Source organism: Mauremys mutica, chromosome 13 (genome assembly GCF_020497125.1).
Source record: "Mauremys mutica isolate MM-2020 ecotype Southern chromosome 13, ASM2049712v1, whole genome shotgun sequence".
NCBI classification, from domain to species: domain Eukaryota; kingdom Metazoa; phylum Chordata; order Testudines; family Geoemydidae; genus Mauremys; species Mauremys mutica.
In genome coordinates this window covers 44,810,019-44,829,167 of record NC_059084.1, presented here as the reverse complement: position 1 = coordinate 44,829,167, position 19,149 = coordinate 44,810,019, and the positions used below count along the sequence as shown (strand labels likewise).

General features: G+C 42.9%; 1 protein-coding gene across 1 annotated transcript in view; it reads right to left on the bottom strand.

Annotated features, from left to right (window-relative positions):
* Nucleotides 1-18,671, bottom strand: part of LOC123347952 (centromere protein F-like) — a 30,382-nt gene extending 11,711 nt beyond the window's left edge. The window contains exons 1-5 of the mRNA XM_044985140.1: nt 18,540-18,671; nt 15,317-15,421; nt 13,401-13,508; nt 6,360-6,492; nt 3,804-3,982 (exon numbers count right to left, since the gene is read on the bottom strand). Of these exons, the coding sequence (XP_044841075.1) occupies nt 3,804-3,982; nt 6,360-6,492; nt 13,401-13,508; nt 15,317-15,421; nt 18,540-18,599 (585 nt within the window). The 5' untranslated portion in view covers nt 18,600-18,671. The remainder of the gene's footprint in view (nt 1-3,803; nt 3,983-6,359; nt 6,493-13,400; nt 13,509-15,316; nt 15,422-18,539) is intronic.
* Between the last annotated feature and the right edge of the window lie 478 nt (nt 18,672-19,149).

Genomic DNA, 19,149 nt, shown 5'->3' with positions numbered 1-19,149 from the left:
TTTTGATATCCAGGCTGTCAAATTGTAGGCAGCTCAGGTACAGATGAAATAGGGGCCCATGCTTCAGGAGATCTGTTTTTTCTGCTGGTATAGTGGAGATTCCTTAGCTATCAATCAATCATGTCCAAAAATTCCCAGAACTTCTGGCTAGTGACGAACTAGAAGGATGATTTCATCTCTTTCCTCTTCCCTTTATGCGAACTGTCTTGTAAAGCAGCGGATTCTTCTCGACATCTGACATTATTTCCATGGCCTCTGAGAGAAGTTCTGACCTCTGGTTACTCACTTATGTTGAAAGGGATATAAACATTCATACTTCAGAGCACAAGCCAACCTCTAACAGGAGATAGGAAGAAATTTCCCTTGTGGGTTATTTATTCCATAACTGCCCTCTACAGGTTTCTTGAACCTTCCTCTGAAGCAACTGCTACTGGCCACCGTCAGATGACATACAGAAGACTCAATGGACCACTAGTTTGAACCCATCTGTCCATTCCTATGTTTTTGTTCCAACACTACTGAATTCTGTAAAAGTAAACTAAAAGGAAGTGTACCCTGACATACTGAAAAACGGTACAGCACAAGGTGTGAGGTTCAGAAAGCTGGATGCTCTTTTTTCTGAGTGACCCACCATAACCCTGGGGGCATCTTGTCTTCCAGGTATACTCTTCACCAGGTGAGGTGTGTTCCTGTAGCAATCATACAAGGGCCAAAGTGAAAACTGGGTTGGCTTAAAGTATGTTCCTTGTACTTACCTGCCCCAAAAGAGACATTTGGACAGGTTCTGAGAATGACGTGTGCACAAAAGGAATTTCTGGAGACACATTGTGAAATCCCACTCAGAGGACAGTACCAATGCCTGGCATCAGCAAACCTGGTCACTGGGGAAAACTAGCTATGGGGTGACTGCTGCCAGGATACAATTGATGAGGTGAAGTTTTGGGTCTTTGTAAATCTTTACCATAGTGGTACATTTAGAGTCAAAGCCATGCCTATTTTAATCTGGTTGAACAATGTCCTGCACTGGATTCAGAATATTCTGATTTTGAACTCCAGGGGGGTTGGAATCCTTTCTAGCAGCTGGCAAGTTGGGAAAGGATCTGTTTCTCTGGTCAGGGCACTAACAGTGATGTTGTCTGTAAATGGACAGGGTTGTGTAACTTGAGACCTCACCCTTGCTGTGATACTACCAGCCATTTAAACCTCTCAACACAGAGGATAGGTCAAAACGAAGAGTCTTGTATAGGAATTGTAAACTCTTCACACACAAATGCTCATTTTGTCTTTGTGATGCTGAAGATTTAATTGTTTGGGAAGAAAAAGATTTAGGTCTTCCATGTGAGCTTCTGCTTCATACTCTCCCCTCTGCTAGGCAAACATTCCCTTCATGAATACCTTTGGTGTTGGCAGTGACCAATGGATTACTATGCCAGCTTTGACAAGGAGGGTTCAGGCTTCTGTTGTCTCAGCTACTAATTTCACTGGTTCCCCAAATAGCCTTGCACTTGTGAAAGTGGATGCACGGGGCAGGGATGATTTTTTTCACGTTCATGAGTGTAAACAGTTTCCTTATAGCCAGAGAGTAAGAATGCTTTTCTACAAATCACATCAAGATAGAGAAAAAATTGCCATGAAAGAATATCTTACACAACACTTCAAGGATTTGACAAGAATGTAATCCAGAGAACTCTCACACTCAAATTGAGGATCATACCCTAGAGATGATGGCCCACTTGCTTGCCACCAACTAGATTTTCCTTACTAAGTCTAAGAAATGGCCACAGTTGGAGTTTTGAAATTTGCTGTAGTGTCCTCACTCTTTTGGTCAATGGAATCTTTTGGAAGCAACCCCCTTCTGGAGGCATGGCCACGTCTCTCTCAGGTAGGACTACTGCTGCACTTAGGTTCCCCAAACTTACACATTTTCCTGATCTTTTTATATAATATTTTAGTTTAACATCTAGATTTAACCGGAAATGAATGGAATTCTTATGTGCCTCTCTTCTGGGCACACACTGGCTAAAGTGCTCTTTAATCCTTCAATGCTGAGCAAGCCTATGGAGAGGGGGAGGAGACTCCAAACTCCTTTCCTTGGTAAAGCCTGGGCCCTTGACCTGATAAACGGACAGGGACAATTCCCACTCCATTGTGACCTAAAATTTGGGTCCCCTTCCCTGCTTGAAAGAGGGTCTCAGGCTGAAAAGCAGAGATGAACAAATTACATTACCCTGCCACCTGAGAATGGGCTTCACAGAAGTAACACACCCAGATATACTCGGGTGGGAGAGAAGGGAGGCAGTGAGTCTGATACAGAGCACTCCAGGAGACCCGTACATAGGAGAAAACCACAGCAAACACATCCTAAGGGTACGTCCAGACTACCCGCCCTATCGGCGGGTAGCGATCGATTTATCAGGGATTGATATATCGCGGCTCATCTAGACGCGATATATCGATCCCTGAACGCGCTCTCCATCAATTCCGGAACTCCACTGGAGCGAGCGGTGGTAGCGGAGTCGATGGGGCAGCCGCGGACATCGATCCCGTGCCGTGAGGACCCAAGGTAAATCGATCTAAGATACTTCGACTTCAGCTACGCTATTCACGTAGCTGAAGTTGCGTATCTTGGATCGACACTCCCCCCCCCACAATGTAGACCAGCCCTAAGAGTGGGAAGGCAAGAGAAAAGATTTAAAGCCTGATGTGTATTCAACCTGCTCATTAATTGTACGTATTACTTCCTTACAAAGGGGGCGATTCCTTTTGCCTTTTTGGGACCCAGAGCATACGGAGTTTCCAAGTATTATTCCTGAGCAGACTATGTGGGGTTCTCATCTCCTTGAGAATCCTCATGCTCCTGATCAAGCCTTCTCACAATGGAGTCAGGGCTTCCAATGGGTGTGTTTATGGATGCATGCATGGCACTAGTGCGCTGGTCCAACAAAGCCCCGTCCCCTCACAGAGCAAGGGTTGGTGGCTTGTAGCAGCAAGACATAGGTTACCCTCTAAGACTCCTAAAAAGCTGCCCCCTGAACTACTTGGGCTTAGCTTGATCTTGCAGGGCTTTCCTAGCACTGCAATAGCGGTCAAAGGGAGTTACTGAGAGGTGCTGTGTTTGCGGATCCAGAGAACTTACTTGAGGAAAGGGAAAGAGGAGCAAGAAGTTGAAATGAAATCAATATGACAGAAAAATGAACAATAATTAATTAGAAAACAAAGTTGTTGGGAGAAACTGAACCGCCAACTTGTCCTGCTGGTGGACACACTTTCTGGTGGCCTGAGGTGAAGGGTGGAGCTTAGTCCGGGGGCCTTTAGCAACAACACTGGGCCACCTCCCAGTTCTACAGGGGAGAGGAATCACCTCTTTGTTACCAATGAGGAGAAAACCTGGGCCAAAGAACAGACAAAACGTGCACATTTTATCATGTTTTCAGGTGTCCCGCTAAAGACCTCCTGTATCTTTGATAGCCAGAAGTTGATAAGATAATAGATCTAATCACATTTCCATGCTACTAACGGAGAAGTTATAGCAAATGTTATATTAGAATTGAGAATAGATATTAAAAAGGACACAATTTAATATTTGGGCTCTTAAAAGCTAAATGCCTTATTAACTGACAGCAAAGGATATTGCTATTGCTCTTATCCGGCATTGATAACAGAGACTGAAAATAACATGGCTTTGTAAGTTTCCGTATTGTACCATTTCAACTAAGATATAGGACAAATCATTTAAAATAGTTTCCATTTTCCCTGTCATGAACTAAGTAACGTGCTACTGATTCATTCTTTCTTTTTATTACCTTGCTCAGTTGCTCATTTTCGTGAAGTGTGATATTAAGTTGCTCTTCCATTTTCTTTTGCTGAGCCTTGATGTTAATCATTTCCTTTTTTAAAGAAGCCAACTCAGCTGCAGACAGCTGCAGATGGGTAATCTCAGCTTGTTTCTCTTTCAATTCTATTTCCTGAGATAAATTCTTCTCTATAGTAATAAAAAAAATTAAGTGCTTAATTTGTGAAAGCAAACTATGTCAAATATGCAATATTAGCTTTTATGGATAACACTATAAAATGGCAATATTGACCATTTTCAATTTTTACCTAGCAATACATTTTCTTAGTATTTTGGAATATAATTACTTATGTGATCTAAAACTGCCTTTATACCCAAACCATGACATTGGATAGCTGAGACAATTTATGCATTGCAAGTATTCAGTATTGCAGAAAGAACATACTGCTAGTCAAATCGCTCTATGCTTCACAATTGTAACTGTTTCTACAGCCCATCTTCACTGAGGTCCGATGGCTTGTACTCTGAAACTCATGGTTGACAGGCAACAGTACCAATGGCTAGATAAAGAATGTTGGTGCCCTATTTGTCCGTTTTCCTCTCTTCAAAATCCAGCATAGATAAAAATGTTCAAGGTGTTTGATGAACGGATGTATGGAGTAAAATTAAGAGACACAGACAATACAAGAGATTTCCTGTATTGCAAAGAGAATTCTATTGAATAACACCAACTTACCTTATGAAACAAGACTACGCATTACCTTCCTACAGGACAAGGGAAATTCAATGTCTCCAAGACCCAGAACTTGGTGAGAAAGAGGAGCAGACAGAGGGGAAGGGAAACAATAGCAATCAACAGTTATTTGAAATATATCAACACCTAGGGTGGAGAAGGATTATTTAGGGTGGTGATTCAAAGGGGGGTGTGGTGGGCCGGTTGCCCGCTCTAGCCCTGAAGGGGTTGGAACAACCCTGCAGAGGGCTGTGGCTGGGGAAAGCAGCAAGCCTGGGCTGATTGGGGAGGCAGCTACAGCTGGGCCAGGCCCCAATCAGGCCACAGCTGGCCCTTATAAAAGGGCTGTGAGCCAGGCACTCGGTCAGTCTCCCTCTAGCTCTGAAGGGAGAGGGACCTGGCTGCTGGGGAAGCTAAGGGTACTAGAGTGAAGCAGGGCTAGGGAAAGGCCAGAGGAGCTGGGGAGCTCCAGACTGGCAACTCCCCAGGCCGCAGGGCCTTGTCCAAGGCCCACAGAGGTACTGAGTTGCAGGGAAAGGCAGCAGGTCCAAATCCCCCGGCCAATGATGAGTGGCCATTACAGACTGCAGTCAGCCTCAGTGAAAGGGGGCTAGATGGTACTGGCAGTAGCCACTGAGACAAGGTGGAGAATAGGGGGTGGGGATTCCCTGGGGTGGGGAGACCCAGATAGTGGATTTCTGCTGGGAGCAGGAGCCTGACGGGGAGGGCACCGGGGTCTGGGAGGGACATGGGGGCCAGTGAGGAGAGGGATAGTGACCAGCAGAGGATGCTCCAGCTAGAAATGAGCTCAGTCCCTGGATGACCAGAAGGAGGCACAGCAGGGGTGAGAGGATAATGAGAGACTTGTTAGAGAGAAGAACTGTCCGGGGGTTAAGGGTGACAGCCTAGGACTCTGGGCACCCACATTCAGTTATGTTTCAATTAAGACAAGGTATTGTTGGTTGCAGTGCACAGCTACAGCACAAACATCTTCTGACTTATTTTTTGTTCATAATTATTCCCTCCGGAAAATGGAGATAATGCTACCATTTGACACCTTAAGAACCACAGCTAGAAGATAGCAAAAGCAAGAAAATGGACTTAGAAGGCGTTACATTTTATTAGCTAGCCGAAAGTGCTGCCACTTGCCAAGAATAAGATCAAAACACAAAGCACTTATTTGGATGGCCTCATGGATTGGAGAGTGCAAAATACTGATTAAAATGGGAGCAGGACTGGGTCCATACATTTAATTTTGAAATCTCATTAAGTAAGGTTAGACTTCTACAGGGATAAGTGGGAACAGTCTCCTTCTTTACAATGGCTATTTAGCAGAATTACCTGTTCTCTTAAACCTCAATCTGCAAATTGCATTTCCCCAACCAAATAGACAAATGTAGAGAAAAGTCAAATTAAGGCTCGGCAGGTAACATTTCACCACGTTTAAGCTTGATGGAGTCCATATACAAGCTAAAGGATAATAGTTTGAGGTATATTTGTTTGCTTGGGATTTTAAAACACAGGAGCACATTGTAGTATTTAATGTGCTGACCATATAGTTCTCTTTGGGACATATTTATTCCTCATTTTAAATTGCTTTAAAACCATATAATTGTACGAGTTAGTACTATATATTTGTATAAAGAAGTTCCATCTCAGTTTGGAAAGAGAATTGCATGTATTAGCTGAAAGTTAATTTAACTGTATCACACAGTGAGAACTTTTTTTCCTTGGGTATTCTTCAAATCACCATTGATAATGAGGTTTAAAGAACCTCCACACTGAAGTAATAGATTGTAACAGGATTTTAAAAGGTAGAAATGTGTAGCTCACTTTTCATCTCTTCAGCGTAATTCTGGCTCTCCTTCAGGAAGTCTCTGGCTGTTTTTAGTTCTGCTTCCAGCTGCTGGATTTTTTGCAATTGTTGCTCAGACTGGAAGCGAAGAAGGTTTTTTTCCTCCCTTTCCTACAACAAAACATTAGTTACAAAACAGTTGATTAAGTCAATAAACTGAGAGTAGTGTGATGTGGAATACTACCCATCTGAGTCCCATGAAGACTCTGGAAAGTTGAACTTTGGTTTCTAAACATATACATGAGTTAGGAACACAAACGGCACTCTTGGCAGTCCTCAGAGGGCAGACAATCCTTTTGGGACATCTCCCAGCTGGCACAGATCACAGCAGTACTTAGGTGGCTCAGGATATGGAACCAGGGAGCTGCAACCAGTTCTCTGGTGCCTGCCCATAACAGATCTTGACACAGGATAGAATCCAGCCCACAAAAACTGAGCGTCAGTGAAGTTAAGTGACTTGCCCAAAGCCACAGAGGGGAGTCAGTATCAGAACACAGGAGAACTTTCCAGTTCTAGCTCCTGTTCTCAGACCACCCATCTCTCAGTGTGGATGAGTCAAATATATGAAGTTGCTCCTGGTAGCAAGATAGCATTAGATGTAAAGTATTATTAGTCAGTAATACCTGGGGGCTCGGGATAGTACATTTTCTAAGCATCTTTTTTCCCAAATATTTTAAGAAAAGTTAAAATACGCCATACAACTATGTCCTACCTGGGAACTGAAATAAAAGTTATTTCTAAGAAACTAACTCCTTCCACCCAACTCCTGCATTGCTGGGTAACAGATGGCATGGCACTGGTGGGACTCTACTGGAAGCAAGCCATCATTTCTTCATCTACTTACTACGAGCAGATGGGCACCAGTGCGCAGAAGCCAAATTCAAGAAAAGGGAGGGTCTGGATGGAAAACAAATTAAAACCTTGCCGACACAGCAAGTCTGTATTTTCAGCTATTTAAACAAGTCACCCAAAGAACATAACTAAAACCGTTGATGCTTCTAGTTATTTTCCTTTTGTCTCACAACCTCCTAGTCCAAGCTATCCAACTGCTATACTGAAACAAACACACACACACTCTGCTATCAATCATTCTAAAAGACACAGGTGTCAAGAGACAACATTTTCAGACAATGCTGATGTATGACAAATGTTTCAAAGCTGTATGAATTCTCAGCTTCCTGTGTTCAAAATATCAACAAAATTCAAGGGATTTAAATGGCTGAAACGCCCAGCCCTCTTGCTGTGACTCAGCACAAGTGGCTCTGATTAAGAAGCATTCAACAAAAAGCTGGAACCAACAACCTAACATAGCTGCAAAAAAAAATCCCATGCTCTGATGCAGGACGTTCACAAAACCATTTACAAGAAATGCATTCTCCTACCTTAATCTGGTAAGGCTACATCCCATCATTTGTATTTACAATTTGGCCTCAATCACATAGGCCATCATTAACTCTTGCTTGAATCATCGCAATCCAATGTATTTAGACTTGAATGCTTCTGCCCTGCAAAATCTGCAAGAGTTACAGAACACAGCAGCACACCTCCTCAGTAATACAGGTTCACTTGAGTACATCAGTCCTATGTTTCACTCACTCCGCTGATTCCCCAACAGAACACTGAATCAAATCTCGGTCTTTATTTTCAAAGCTGTAAAGGAAATGGGCCCAATATACCATCTTACTCTCTCAGACTTCAGTAGCTGTGTTCCTCAGGAACAACTGTCTACACATCAGAAGTAAAACTAGCAGATGCAGCAGACAGGGCTTTTTCAGGAGCTGGCCCAATACTATGAAATTCACTCCTGCAAAAACTTAGAATGACAACTAACATCACCATTTTTCGTATTTACACTCCCCGCACCCGCCTCCCCTTCCCCCCCCCACTTTGCCCTCTGGGACAGTGGTTTTCAACCTTTTTTCCATTTGCAGACCCTAGAAAATTTCAAATGGAGGTGCAGACCTCTTTGGAAATCTTAGACATGGTCTGTGGACCCCCACAGGCCACGGCTTGAAAACCACTGTTCCGTTGTAACGACAACCTGTCGAGAACCCCTTAGACAGTCTGCAAACTCCCAGAGGTCTGTGCACCACAGGTTGAAAACCACTGCTCTGGGGGATATGGGAGGAATAGAAACCTCAAATAACAGATGCTAGTCACCTTATTTATTCTTAACTCTGGAAAGCATTCAGATACAACAGCAACTGGCACAATAGAAGAACTTTAAAAAAACCCAATCGCGGATGTTGCTTCTATGACTATTCTGAGTTGTCTTCCCTTTCATTTTCCTTCTAATACCAAAGTAAAGGAAAAATCTTTTAATCTACAATCAAGGTTTTTTAAAAATCCAAAGTTACAGTCAGATCCTTTTTGTGTACATTGGAATAACTTTACTGATTTCAATGGAGCTATGCTGATATATGCCAGAGCAGGATCTGGCTTCATAGTTAGAATTTTGTTGATAATGCTGGTCTATAGTGCTTGAAAAAGTTAAAATGTACAAATCATTTGGGGGTTTTTCTCTTGCTTTAAATTGATTGTGTGACCAAAAAAGTACCCACTCCTCCATGAAATCATAGAATTAGGCAAAAACACACTTATACTTAGGAAGCAGCTAATGATTCTAGAAGTTCCAAATGAACTCAGATATTTAATATATTCTATTTTTTAGGAATAAACAAAGAGTCTCTTGAACCATACTACATAATTAGATTAAAAAAATAATTCCATATGAACTGTAACCCTATCTGTAGTATGCTGGTGCAAAATCATTTTTTTAAACCCTGACCATACAACCAATTTTTGGCCTGGGGTCAGTCCACATGGAATCAATTGCAAAAACTGCAAGATCGGGGCCTTATCTTGTATCACAGCTATAGGTCTTGTGACAGGGTCGGGCCAGAGGGCTACAGGAGAGTGATCCTATTGGGATCCAGGAAGTGGGGAGCCCACTGCTAAAAGATCCCCCCAGCCTTAAGGGGGGATCCAAAGGACCTGGAAAACAAGTGGTTTCAGGGGACAACTAATGAAATAACAAGGACAGACGTGCTGTCAAAGGCTCAAACGAAGGGAACCTGATGGGAACACTGAGCAGAGAACCCCGGACAGCGCCCACTGCTCCTCGAAGGCATCAAGGGAGTCAGTGGACGCCTCCCAGAGGATTTCTGCCCAGTTGCATTAATGGATGGAGGACCGGAAAGAGGCCCCATAGTTACAGGAGACTCCATCGGCCAACATCCTCTCCCTGGCTTTATCGATGGCCATTTTAGCCAGGGCCAGGAGGAGGTTGACCAGGAGGTCCCGTGACTTTGTGAGGCCACCGATAGGCAGTGCATAAATAAGGAAATGAGGGGAAAAGTGCAGCCAGAAATGCAACAGGATATCTGTGAGGAGACAGAATAGAGGCTGCAGCTTGGCGTACTCCAGGTAAACGTGCACCAGAGTCTCCCTCACGCAGCAGAAAGGGCAGGTGTCCAGCATGGGGGTGAACTGCACCAATCACACGCTCGTGCTCAGACCCCTGTGAAGAAGCGACCAACTGACATCCCCGGCGGGCCTTGGGAGCAGGGTGGAGTATAGGCTGGCCCACCGGGGCTCCTCACCCTCTAGAGGTGGCAGGAGGTCCCTGCACTTTGTGTCAGGGTGGGACGCGAAGGTGAGGAAGTGCAGAGTGTGGAGCATGAGCGCGTATAGATGTTTCCTTGACACGGTCTGGAAATGAACCGGCTTTAAGTTGTGCAGACGGCTTATGGTGAAGGGGCATGGAGGCCGGTTGGGTCCATGGGGCAGGGGCCCGCTACAGGAGAATGAGAGAAGGCAAATATATTAGCCCCCGATTAAGCAGGTCCCTTTTCCCTGGGTAAGATAACAGGGGCAGTTCCAGAAAAATCAGGAATTTGCTGGAACCAATGAAGGCAGGCAGGCTAATTAGGACACTTAGTTTAAAAAGGACCCCACTTCAGTCAGTGAAGGGTGCGCAAGGTGCTGAGAGTGAGAGGGCCTGCGGCTGGAGAACTGAGGAGTACAAACGCTATCTGGCATCACGAGGAAGGTCCTATAGTGAGGATAAAGAAGATGTTGGGAGGAGGCCATGGGGAAGTAGCCCAGGGAGTTGTAGCTGTCACACAGGTGTTACACGTAACACTGTAGACAGCTGCGATCCACAGGGCCCTGGGCTGAAACCCAGAGTAGAGGGAGGGCCTGGGTTCCCCTCATTCCCCTCCCTCCTACTGGATATAAGAGGAGTTGACTTGGACTGTGGGTCCCACCAGAGGCGAAGATCCCTGGCCTGTCTCCCTGGCCCACTAGGTGGGTCAGCAGAGACTGTGGGGATTGTTCTCCTTCCTTTTCCCCATGCTGGCAAGTGATGTGGTTAGCTGAGTGAATGGCAGGTTTGAGACATAAAACTGGCCAAACTGAGGGCTGCCCTGAATATCTGAGGTGAGCAAATCCGCCAATAAATGCAGGACCCACCAAGGCAGAGGAGGAACTTTGTCACAGTCTTTTAAGATGCTCCAAAAAAGGACAGCCAGAATAAGACAGTATCGAAACCCAATTTCTGGTGGAAATACACTATTCTCCAACATAGAGCTTGCAGAGTTCCCCTGGGAGTCAGTAAGGCATAAATGGCACCAGTTCTTACTGATTTCCAGTTTAAATTATTAATTATTCCAGTTCCTTTGACTGGTTTGCTAGTAAAGCCTGTTCTGCTCTGCACAGCTTCTGTGTTAAGCTCACTGGAGTTGTTTTCCAAACGGTGTTTCATTGCTATTGCCTATGAGGAAAACACATCACATTTTATTTGTAGTTATATTGAATCTATTTTAAAAAATTAAAAATTCCTGATGTCCCTTTAAATGATGAGCTCCAAAGACACCTTAGAAAACAAAGCCAAAAGAATAAGCTACGTTCTGCTTCCTCCTACAGAAAGAGAAGTTTGGAGTAACTGTTGACTTCTATGTTGTATAACTAAGAGCAGAATTTGGCCCTAAACCTTGAAACTCAGCATGATGGCTTTAAAAAAGTGCAATTAAAAATAGTTCAAATATCTGAAAAATCCATCCTCCTTTCACTGTCCAGTCCTGGGTTCTAGATTCTGTATCATACCAAAACCAGAACAAGTTAAGGTAACACAAATCTTTAACTCAAGACTGGGCAAGGTTATGAAAAATATTTTCAGGCACATTTTCAAGTATATAGTTGTAATGTATAAATATATTCATAATTTAAGCAATAGTCATAGTACAGTCTGGTAATCATTGGGAATCCTAACCAGTGCTTTCTTTTAAGCTCAATCATAAGGGCAGCAGATTTAACACTTGCTTTCAATTTTTTTAACGTAACATATTTTGTCAAAGCGAGCACCTATTGGGTTTAGAAGATCCTTCCCCATTCCCACTCAGTCCTCAGCTGCTTATTTGAGAGGTAACATTTAGGTGTTGGACTGACGATCAGCTATCACCAAATATGCCATTGAACAGCCAACGAACAGAAAGGATCAATACCAAACTAGACTCAATTAGGTACAATCCAAATACCAAGAGATTGACAAATTACTCTACCTTTTCCACTTACTATATACTCAAGGAATAGGTTACATGTTGTGAAAAACCAGTATTTGTACATCTTAATTCCCCATATTTATGGACCAACAAAGACATTCAGCTTGCACCTCTGTCTCCATAACCACATGAAGACTTGGCACATCACTTCTGAAAGGTTGCCGACCCCTGTTATGTCGCTATCTAAACCAGGAAGTTAACAAGATCATAACTGTACCACCACCAAATTCTAACTGGTTTTCAACCTTTTTAACCTGTTTTATATCAGTCATAATAGCTCTATAGTACTCCAAATTAAAAAGGAAGTAAAAAATGAGAATTAAATAACCTAGTTCCATTCTAGAAAGGAGTAGGCTTTCCTGGATAAAAACCTATAGATGTCCAAGTTTGAGTATGAATCGAGTGTTTCAAGAGTAAACCTGGAAAGAAGAGTATGTGTAGAGAAAATACTAACCACCTCTGTAGAAAAGGTTTGATTAATGTGCTCACACAGCTAGGATGACACATAGCTATGCCAGACAGCTATCATGGACAAATTTAGAACCTCTGTATGAAGTCAGTGTGGACCATGTCTATCATAAATAAAAAAGCAGTTTTCTATTAGAGAGTGTGGGTAGAAAAGAAGCAGTGCTCATATCAGAACAAGGCTAAAGGGAACGGTTGTAGGGCATTACCCCCAGATTGCCTTTGGGCCCATCTGCTACCTCAGTTTACCTTTAATCTTGCATCAAACCAGCTAGCACATGTGGTGATTTTACAGTAGTGCTCTCTTGCAGGTTGGTTTATTATCATAACACAAGACTCAAACATACCCTGACCAGCCTCAATTCTTCTTTTCCGCATATAATGCCTCAAGTTTTTCCAGGTCTTGATCAGAGCAGGCCCATCCTTGTAGTCCCACCCCTCTCCCTAGCTGGGACTTCTGCATCCTGCAAGTCCATCAATGGAGGCTTGTCCCTGCACAGTTTCCAGTTCCTTGTAATTCTCTTCCCCCAAAAGGCTTCTGCCTTGGAGTTCTGGAAAATTGTCACCTGCCCTCTTCACAGGCTCTCTGCCTGGGCACTAACGAGAGAGAGTCTCTCTCTGAACTTTTGGGGCGGAGCGGGGGAGGGGGGTGTCTCTCTCTCTTGAATGACACAGGCTGCCCTTTTACCTGCCAGCAGGCCCGGTTTAGATGCATGCTTCTGTCACATGACCCTTGTATTTATTCCCATCATACAGGGAGATGGGCTAAACCTGACAAAAGGTGCAGCTGTGCCCCAGTCTTTTAATGGACCAGCTCACCCTGTGACAGGAACATACTGCAGCTTGCTCTGACCTGTGATATATTTAGTTGCACTTAAATATTAGTCATGTATAGATCTTCAAACACAATAAAGAGGACAGTTAAATTTTACATACAATAAAAACTCAGCATCACCACATCCATTTGAATAGTTCAGATATTAAAAATCCTACTTTGTCGAGTTCTGCTCGTAGAGCGTCGTTGGCTTGCTGCAAGTCCTGGTTTATCTGGTCGCAAGGCAGATCCCCGCTCAGTAAATCATGTAGCTGACAAAATACTTCCTAGAAATGTAGAAGATTGGGGTGGGGAGGGGGAGGAGAGAGAAACACACTCCTGTTACATGTTTCTTGTCAAGTTACTATAACTATTAACACTGGAAAATGCGGGGGAGGGACTGTAAATCGCCTCTTTAAAAAGTTACTAATTACACTAAAGCGCTCTCTGACAGAAGCAAAAAGAGTTTAAAAACCATTTTTAAGTAAAGCATAAATTCTGTTATGGCCATTAATGGCCATGACTCACTTTGGCCAATCAGAGTAGCCTACTTCATCTGCTACACCAATACAGGTGGATCAAAAAAATACTAGCAAATAATGGAATGAAGCTTATATATCGATTCAAAAGTAGATCTCCATAACAACATTGAGCATTACAACTAAGCAACCAGACTAATCCCCAATAATCATGATCCTTTGGGGTGCGGGGAAATCCCTTCTTTGCTATGATTACATGTTTAGCTTATTGCTGTCAAAATGTTTTTCATGAGGAAAATGCCTTAGTTATTTTCAATTTGACTTAACACATGACTGGGCAGCAACAGAAGTTTGGTAGAGGGGCATTGACTCCTCCCGCCTCAGGTCTGGGAGAGCAGAACTTCACTAATGCACACCTCCTAAGATCCTTAGGAATCTAGCCCATCTCCTGCAATCTTTAGGAGATGCAAAGTAGATCTCCATCTGAGTATAATTCATTTTTGAGGCTTCTTCCAGGCCCCACGGTCCTTATGGTTGGGGCTCTACATGAATTTGAGAGGGGATTTATATGGGGGAATAGGGCTATGAGGGGCACGGGACTTTTAGTCGGGGGTGTTGGGGTTGGTAAGGAAAAGAGAGGGCTGAGTGGGGGAGCAGAAAGTAGAGGAAGATAGGGAGGGAAAGCACTAGTGGCATCTCCTGGCAACAAACCTCTCTGCCAAACTTCTCTTGGCAGCAGCTGCAGGACTCCCCTCTAACAAATCATAGCAGGTTTGTCAGCTGGAGAAGGTAGTGAAGTGCTAGTGCTTCCCCTCTGCTTTTTCCTAAGCACCCTCCTATCCTCCAGCAAGACACCTGCTCCATCCCATGTCCTCAAGCACCCCCACAGCCTGTTCCCACTCTCATTGCCAGCCAGAGACCCATCCTATGAAGTCCCCACCCTCTTGGATCCCAGTGATCCATTTCCCCAAACCTTTATGTCTCCCCACCCCCTTATTATATTCAGCCTCTCTGCCCTCAGACCCTTTCCAAAGCCCCACTCCTACCCTGGGTTGGCCTGCCAGGAGCAGAAGAATGCAGGCGGGGAGGGTCAAACTCAGGAAGAAGTGAGCAAATTATTAGCAAAATGTTCAAACTTTTTCTGATTTTATTTTTGTCATCGAACTATAAATTAGAGGTGAACAAATTGGTAGCCTGCCTGCCCAGCCTACCTTGAAGAAATATGGATTCACTTCCTCTTACCAAGTTATAACCACCAGACTACTATTATCAACAGCTAGGGAACATGGCTTTAGTCAACTTAATTCGTGGTAGGCCAGTACATTGTTTCACTAACAAATACAGATCCATTCAAGGAACTGAGAGGGCATGGGACCAGCAGGGCCCCATGTACCGGAGCATAAGCACAGGGCTCCAGAGGTTGCCAAAGCCGGCCCTAGGGGTACCATTACGGGGAAAAAATTCTGACAGCGTGCATGTGGGCGCGCACACATCAAATATGGAATCGTCAGCGTTTTTTCTTCTACATGGACAAATACTCAATGAACAACTTGTTCACTCTGGTAATAGCAGTCTGGAGGCAACTTTAAACTTGTGAAAAATGGGTCTCGTCTTACCTTTTCCTTTTCTTTTATTTTCTGTTCTAAGGACCGACGATTATTTTCGACAAATTGTCTCTGATGACTCAGTAGGTCGTCCATTTTTTGCTCCAACATTTCACGCTATACAAAGTTTAATCATAAATCACAGTGATGCCAGGGTAATATTTATTATTTGTACTACAATAGCAATCCCGCCCCCGCAATCAGGATTGAAATCCCACTTTAGTAGGCACTGTTTAAAAAACAACAACAAAAAACGACATACATACGAGGAAGTCATGGTCTCTGCCCCAAAACTGCTTACAGTGTTCCATGACTTAGTGACCACTCACACAGGTATCCCATACCTAACTGAGAACAGATTACGCTTGGCTAGAAGACAAGTGTGTGCTAAAGTTTCAATAAGTGTTTAGGCACAGGAGATAAATTCAATGCAACTTTAAATTTATAGAGAATCGGCACATTGATTGATCAGAAAAAAATTACTGAACTATTTTGAACATATTTACTAATATAATTTGCAATTCAATCGGATTTCAAACTCAAGTAAAGAAGCTAGACTATAATAAGAAAAGCTCTCAACAGTCACATCTAGAGGTTATGGTGACAGAGCTATGCCAGTAACTCAGGTAATTTACAAGTAGCATCATTGTGACATCAGAAGCAGCAACCAATCAATCTTTCCTTTGCACTTTGCTATCAGTCAGTGAAGTGGAGAGGGCCTATTCACAGGTCAAAAGTTCTCATTGTTAAATTACTTGAACATCTGTATACAATCATGGTAATAACCCTGGATTGACTCATTGTCCCTGGCCTCAACCTACTCCCAGCCAAGACCTTCTCTCAATGGGGTCCTCACAGAGGTAGCAAAGAACTGCCATTACAGTTCTTACATTAAGAATCTGCAGAGGCAAATTCTTAACCCCCATTCATATGATGGTATAATCTTCAGCATCCTGTATATAGGATGTAGGAAGCAGCAGAATTTCTAACAAGCAGCAGCATTTTCTAACATTCTTAACTAGGCAGCAGACTCTGCATGCATAGATAAAATCCCTGACAGCAAAGAGTAGGTGACAACCATCACACTTACAGAAGACATATGTGGTGGTGCCTTTCCCCACGGCAACATAACTTCTTTAATCTGAGTGTGTATGGAGGGGCAGAAAGGGGATGGGAAAAGAGTTAAGCTAAAGAGAAATATGAAGAATCGTGGAATCCATGACTTGCATGAGCTACAATGTTCTACCCAATGCACACGGAAATTGTGGAGCTGCAACAATTGGCAGAGGCCAAAACATTCAGCTGGACTAACTTCCCCATGTTAAACAGGGTGAAAAGCCAATGATTTTCAAAGAAGGAGACAGTGGTGCTGTTAAAACGTCTTTTTATGACACTTTCAAATGGCTTTAGGATATATAAAATATCTGTGTTTCTTAGATATTTGTTATCGTTATTCACTCTACCGCAATAACAATACTGCATTGCTGGCTGCCTCATTAGAGAGTTGGCCTGCTATTTGTTCAGTCTATCAGAGCAACTTATCCATAAAGGAAAAGTTTTCAAGGTGCAGATGTTCCCCACAGCACACACTCACGTAACTGGTATTAAATTTTTTTTTTTTAAAATGAAAAGGTAGGGGAAAAAAGGAACCAATCACTAATCCCAAAAGTCATAGAGCAGCAGATGATCCACTAGTTTCCATGGTTCTCCTGCTACGTTGTCCAGTATATCAATGCAGTGGCTGACCCACTAAACCAAACAACCACTTCATGCAGTGGCAAGGAAGCTCCTGCAGAGAAAGGAAGTGCTGTGCAGGCTGCTGAAATCTTGCTTACCCTATCCCATATAGCAAAGTGTAGGCCTCTTCATGGATATGGAAAGATGGGGCCAAATAAGGATTTGCCTCTTAATGAGAGGCTGGGTTTGACTGGCTTTATTTCTTTACTCTTATCAGTGTACACCTGTTTGGCATCTGTTTTAGCTAGCAAAAAAACCCTCCATTTTATATGATTAACACACGTTTGCTCCACTAATGCAAATTATTTCAACGTTTCAATTATATCAGTACTATAGCCACAGAAATTTCTTGGCTTCCTTGCACTGAATACAAGAGGGCCTTTTCCCCCTTGATTCTTCTGCAGCAAACCGGAGAGGTCTTGGAAGGACCCAAGATCTTGCATTCTGAGCACTTTAAAACTCTTCAGTAAGGTGTGTGAATTCTTTCCTGTCATGGAAGGGATCCAGAGGTACCACCAGAATTTAGAGGGTCCAAAGGATAGAGAAAAAATCTGTCCTGGATCATGCAGGTCTGTGACTCTAAGTGGACAGCACTGTTCTGTTTTCTTGTTTATGCATCAGCCTCACAGACTGCAATACAGTTCTACTAATAGGCTTTATTAACTTCTGCCTGTGCTGGTGCTGCATAAGCAAAAGTATGAGATGTTTTAGCTCATATAAAGCTATTTAAATCTTTTAAGGGCATAGGGAAATGGTGGACTTAAATATACAGTAGAACCTCAGAGTTACCAACTCGGGAATGGACGTTGTTCGTAACTCTGAACAAAACATGATGGTTGTTCTTTCAAAAGTTTACAACTGAACATTGTCTTAACATAGCTTTCAAACTTAACTAGGCAGAAGAAAAAATGCTGCTTTCCCTTCATTTTTTAGTAATTTAACACAGTACAGTGCTGTATTTGCCTTTTTTTGCGGGGGGTGGGGTGGGGTAGAAGGGATGTGTCTCTGCTGCTGCCTAATTATGTTCTTCCAGTTCCAAACGAGATTTGTGTGGTTGACTGATCAGTTTGTATCTCTGGTGTTTGTAACTCTAAAGCTCAACTGTAAATTATGGAGCCACCATTAGCAAGCACATACATAGTTAAGCTTTGTTGGAGAACTGTGTAATGAATTGTGTTAGTGAAATGTGTACTAAGTAATGTTAGAGAAATTATTATATACAATTCTGGAAGAAAATAGGAATGTTTGCTTTTTGTATGTAGTTCTGCTGCTTGAGATTGTCAGATTTTGCTGAAACAGTCTGTAAATCAGAAAATTGGTTTTTGTGTCTCATCTATAAAGTTCTTGACCAAGCAGATAGCAGGGTATAGAAGAGAGCTGTTAGCTTTCAGTAAGTCAGGTACAATCCCTCATCCCCCCACCCATCCATTCAACCAGCTACCGGTAACAAGTTTTTTTTTATCACAATATTAATAAAATTCACTGCTTGTTCTCTCACCTTATTCTTGGCTTTGATTATTTCAATGACAGAAGACCCCAAACTCTTCATATATTCCATAGTTACTAATATAATTTGCAATTCAATCAGATTTCAAACTCATGTAAAGAAGCTAGACTATAATAAGAAAAGCTCTCAACAGTTACATCTAGAGGTTATGTTGACAGAGCTATACCAGTAACTCAGGTGATTTACAAATAGCATCATTGTGACATCAGAAGTACCAACCAATCAATCTTTCCTGTGCAATTTGCTCAGTAACTCAGGTGATTCATAAGTAGCATCATTGTGACATCAGAAGTGGCAACCAATCAATCTTTCCTCTGCACTTTGCTATCAGTCAGTGAAGTGGAGAGGGCCTATTCACAGGTCAAAAGTTCTCATTGTTAAATTACTTGAACATTTGTATACAAACATGGTAATAACCCTGGATTGACTCAATGTCCCTGGCCTCAACCTACTCCCAGCCAAGACCTTCTCTCAATGGGGTCCTCACAGAGGTAGCAAACAACCGCCATTACCGTACCTCTCCAGAGGAAAATTCGTAACCCCCATTCACAAGATGGTATAACCTTCAGCATCCTGTACATAGGATGTAGAAAGCAGCAGA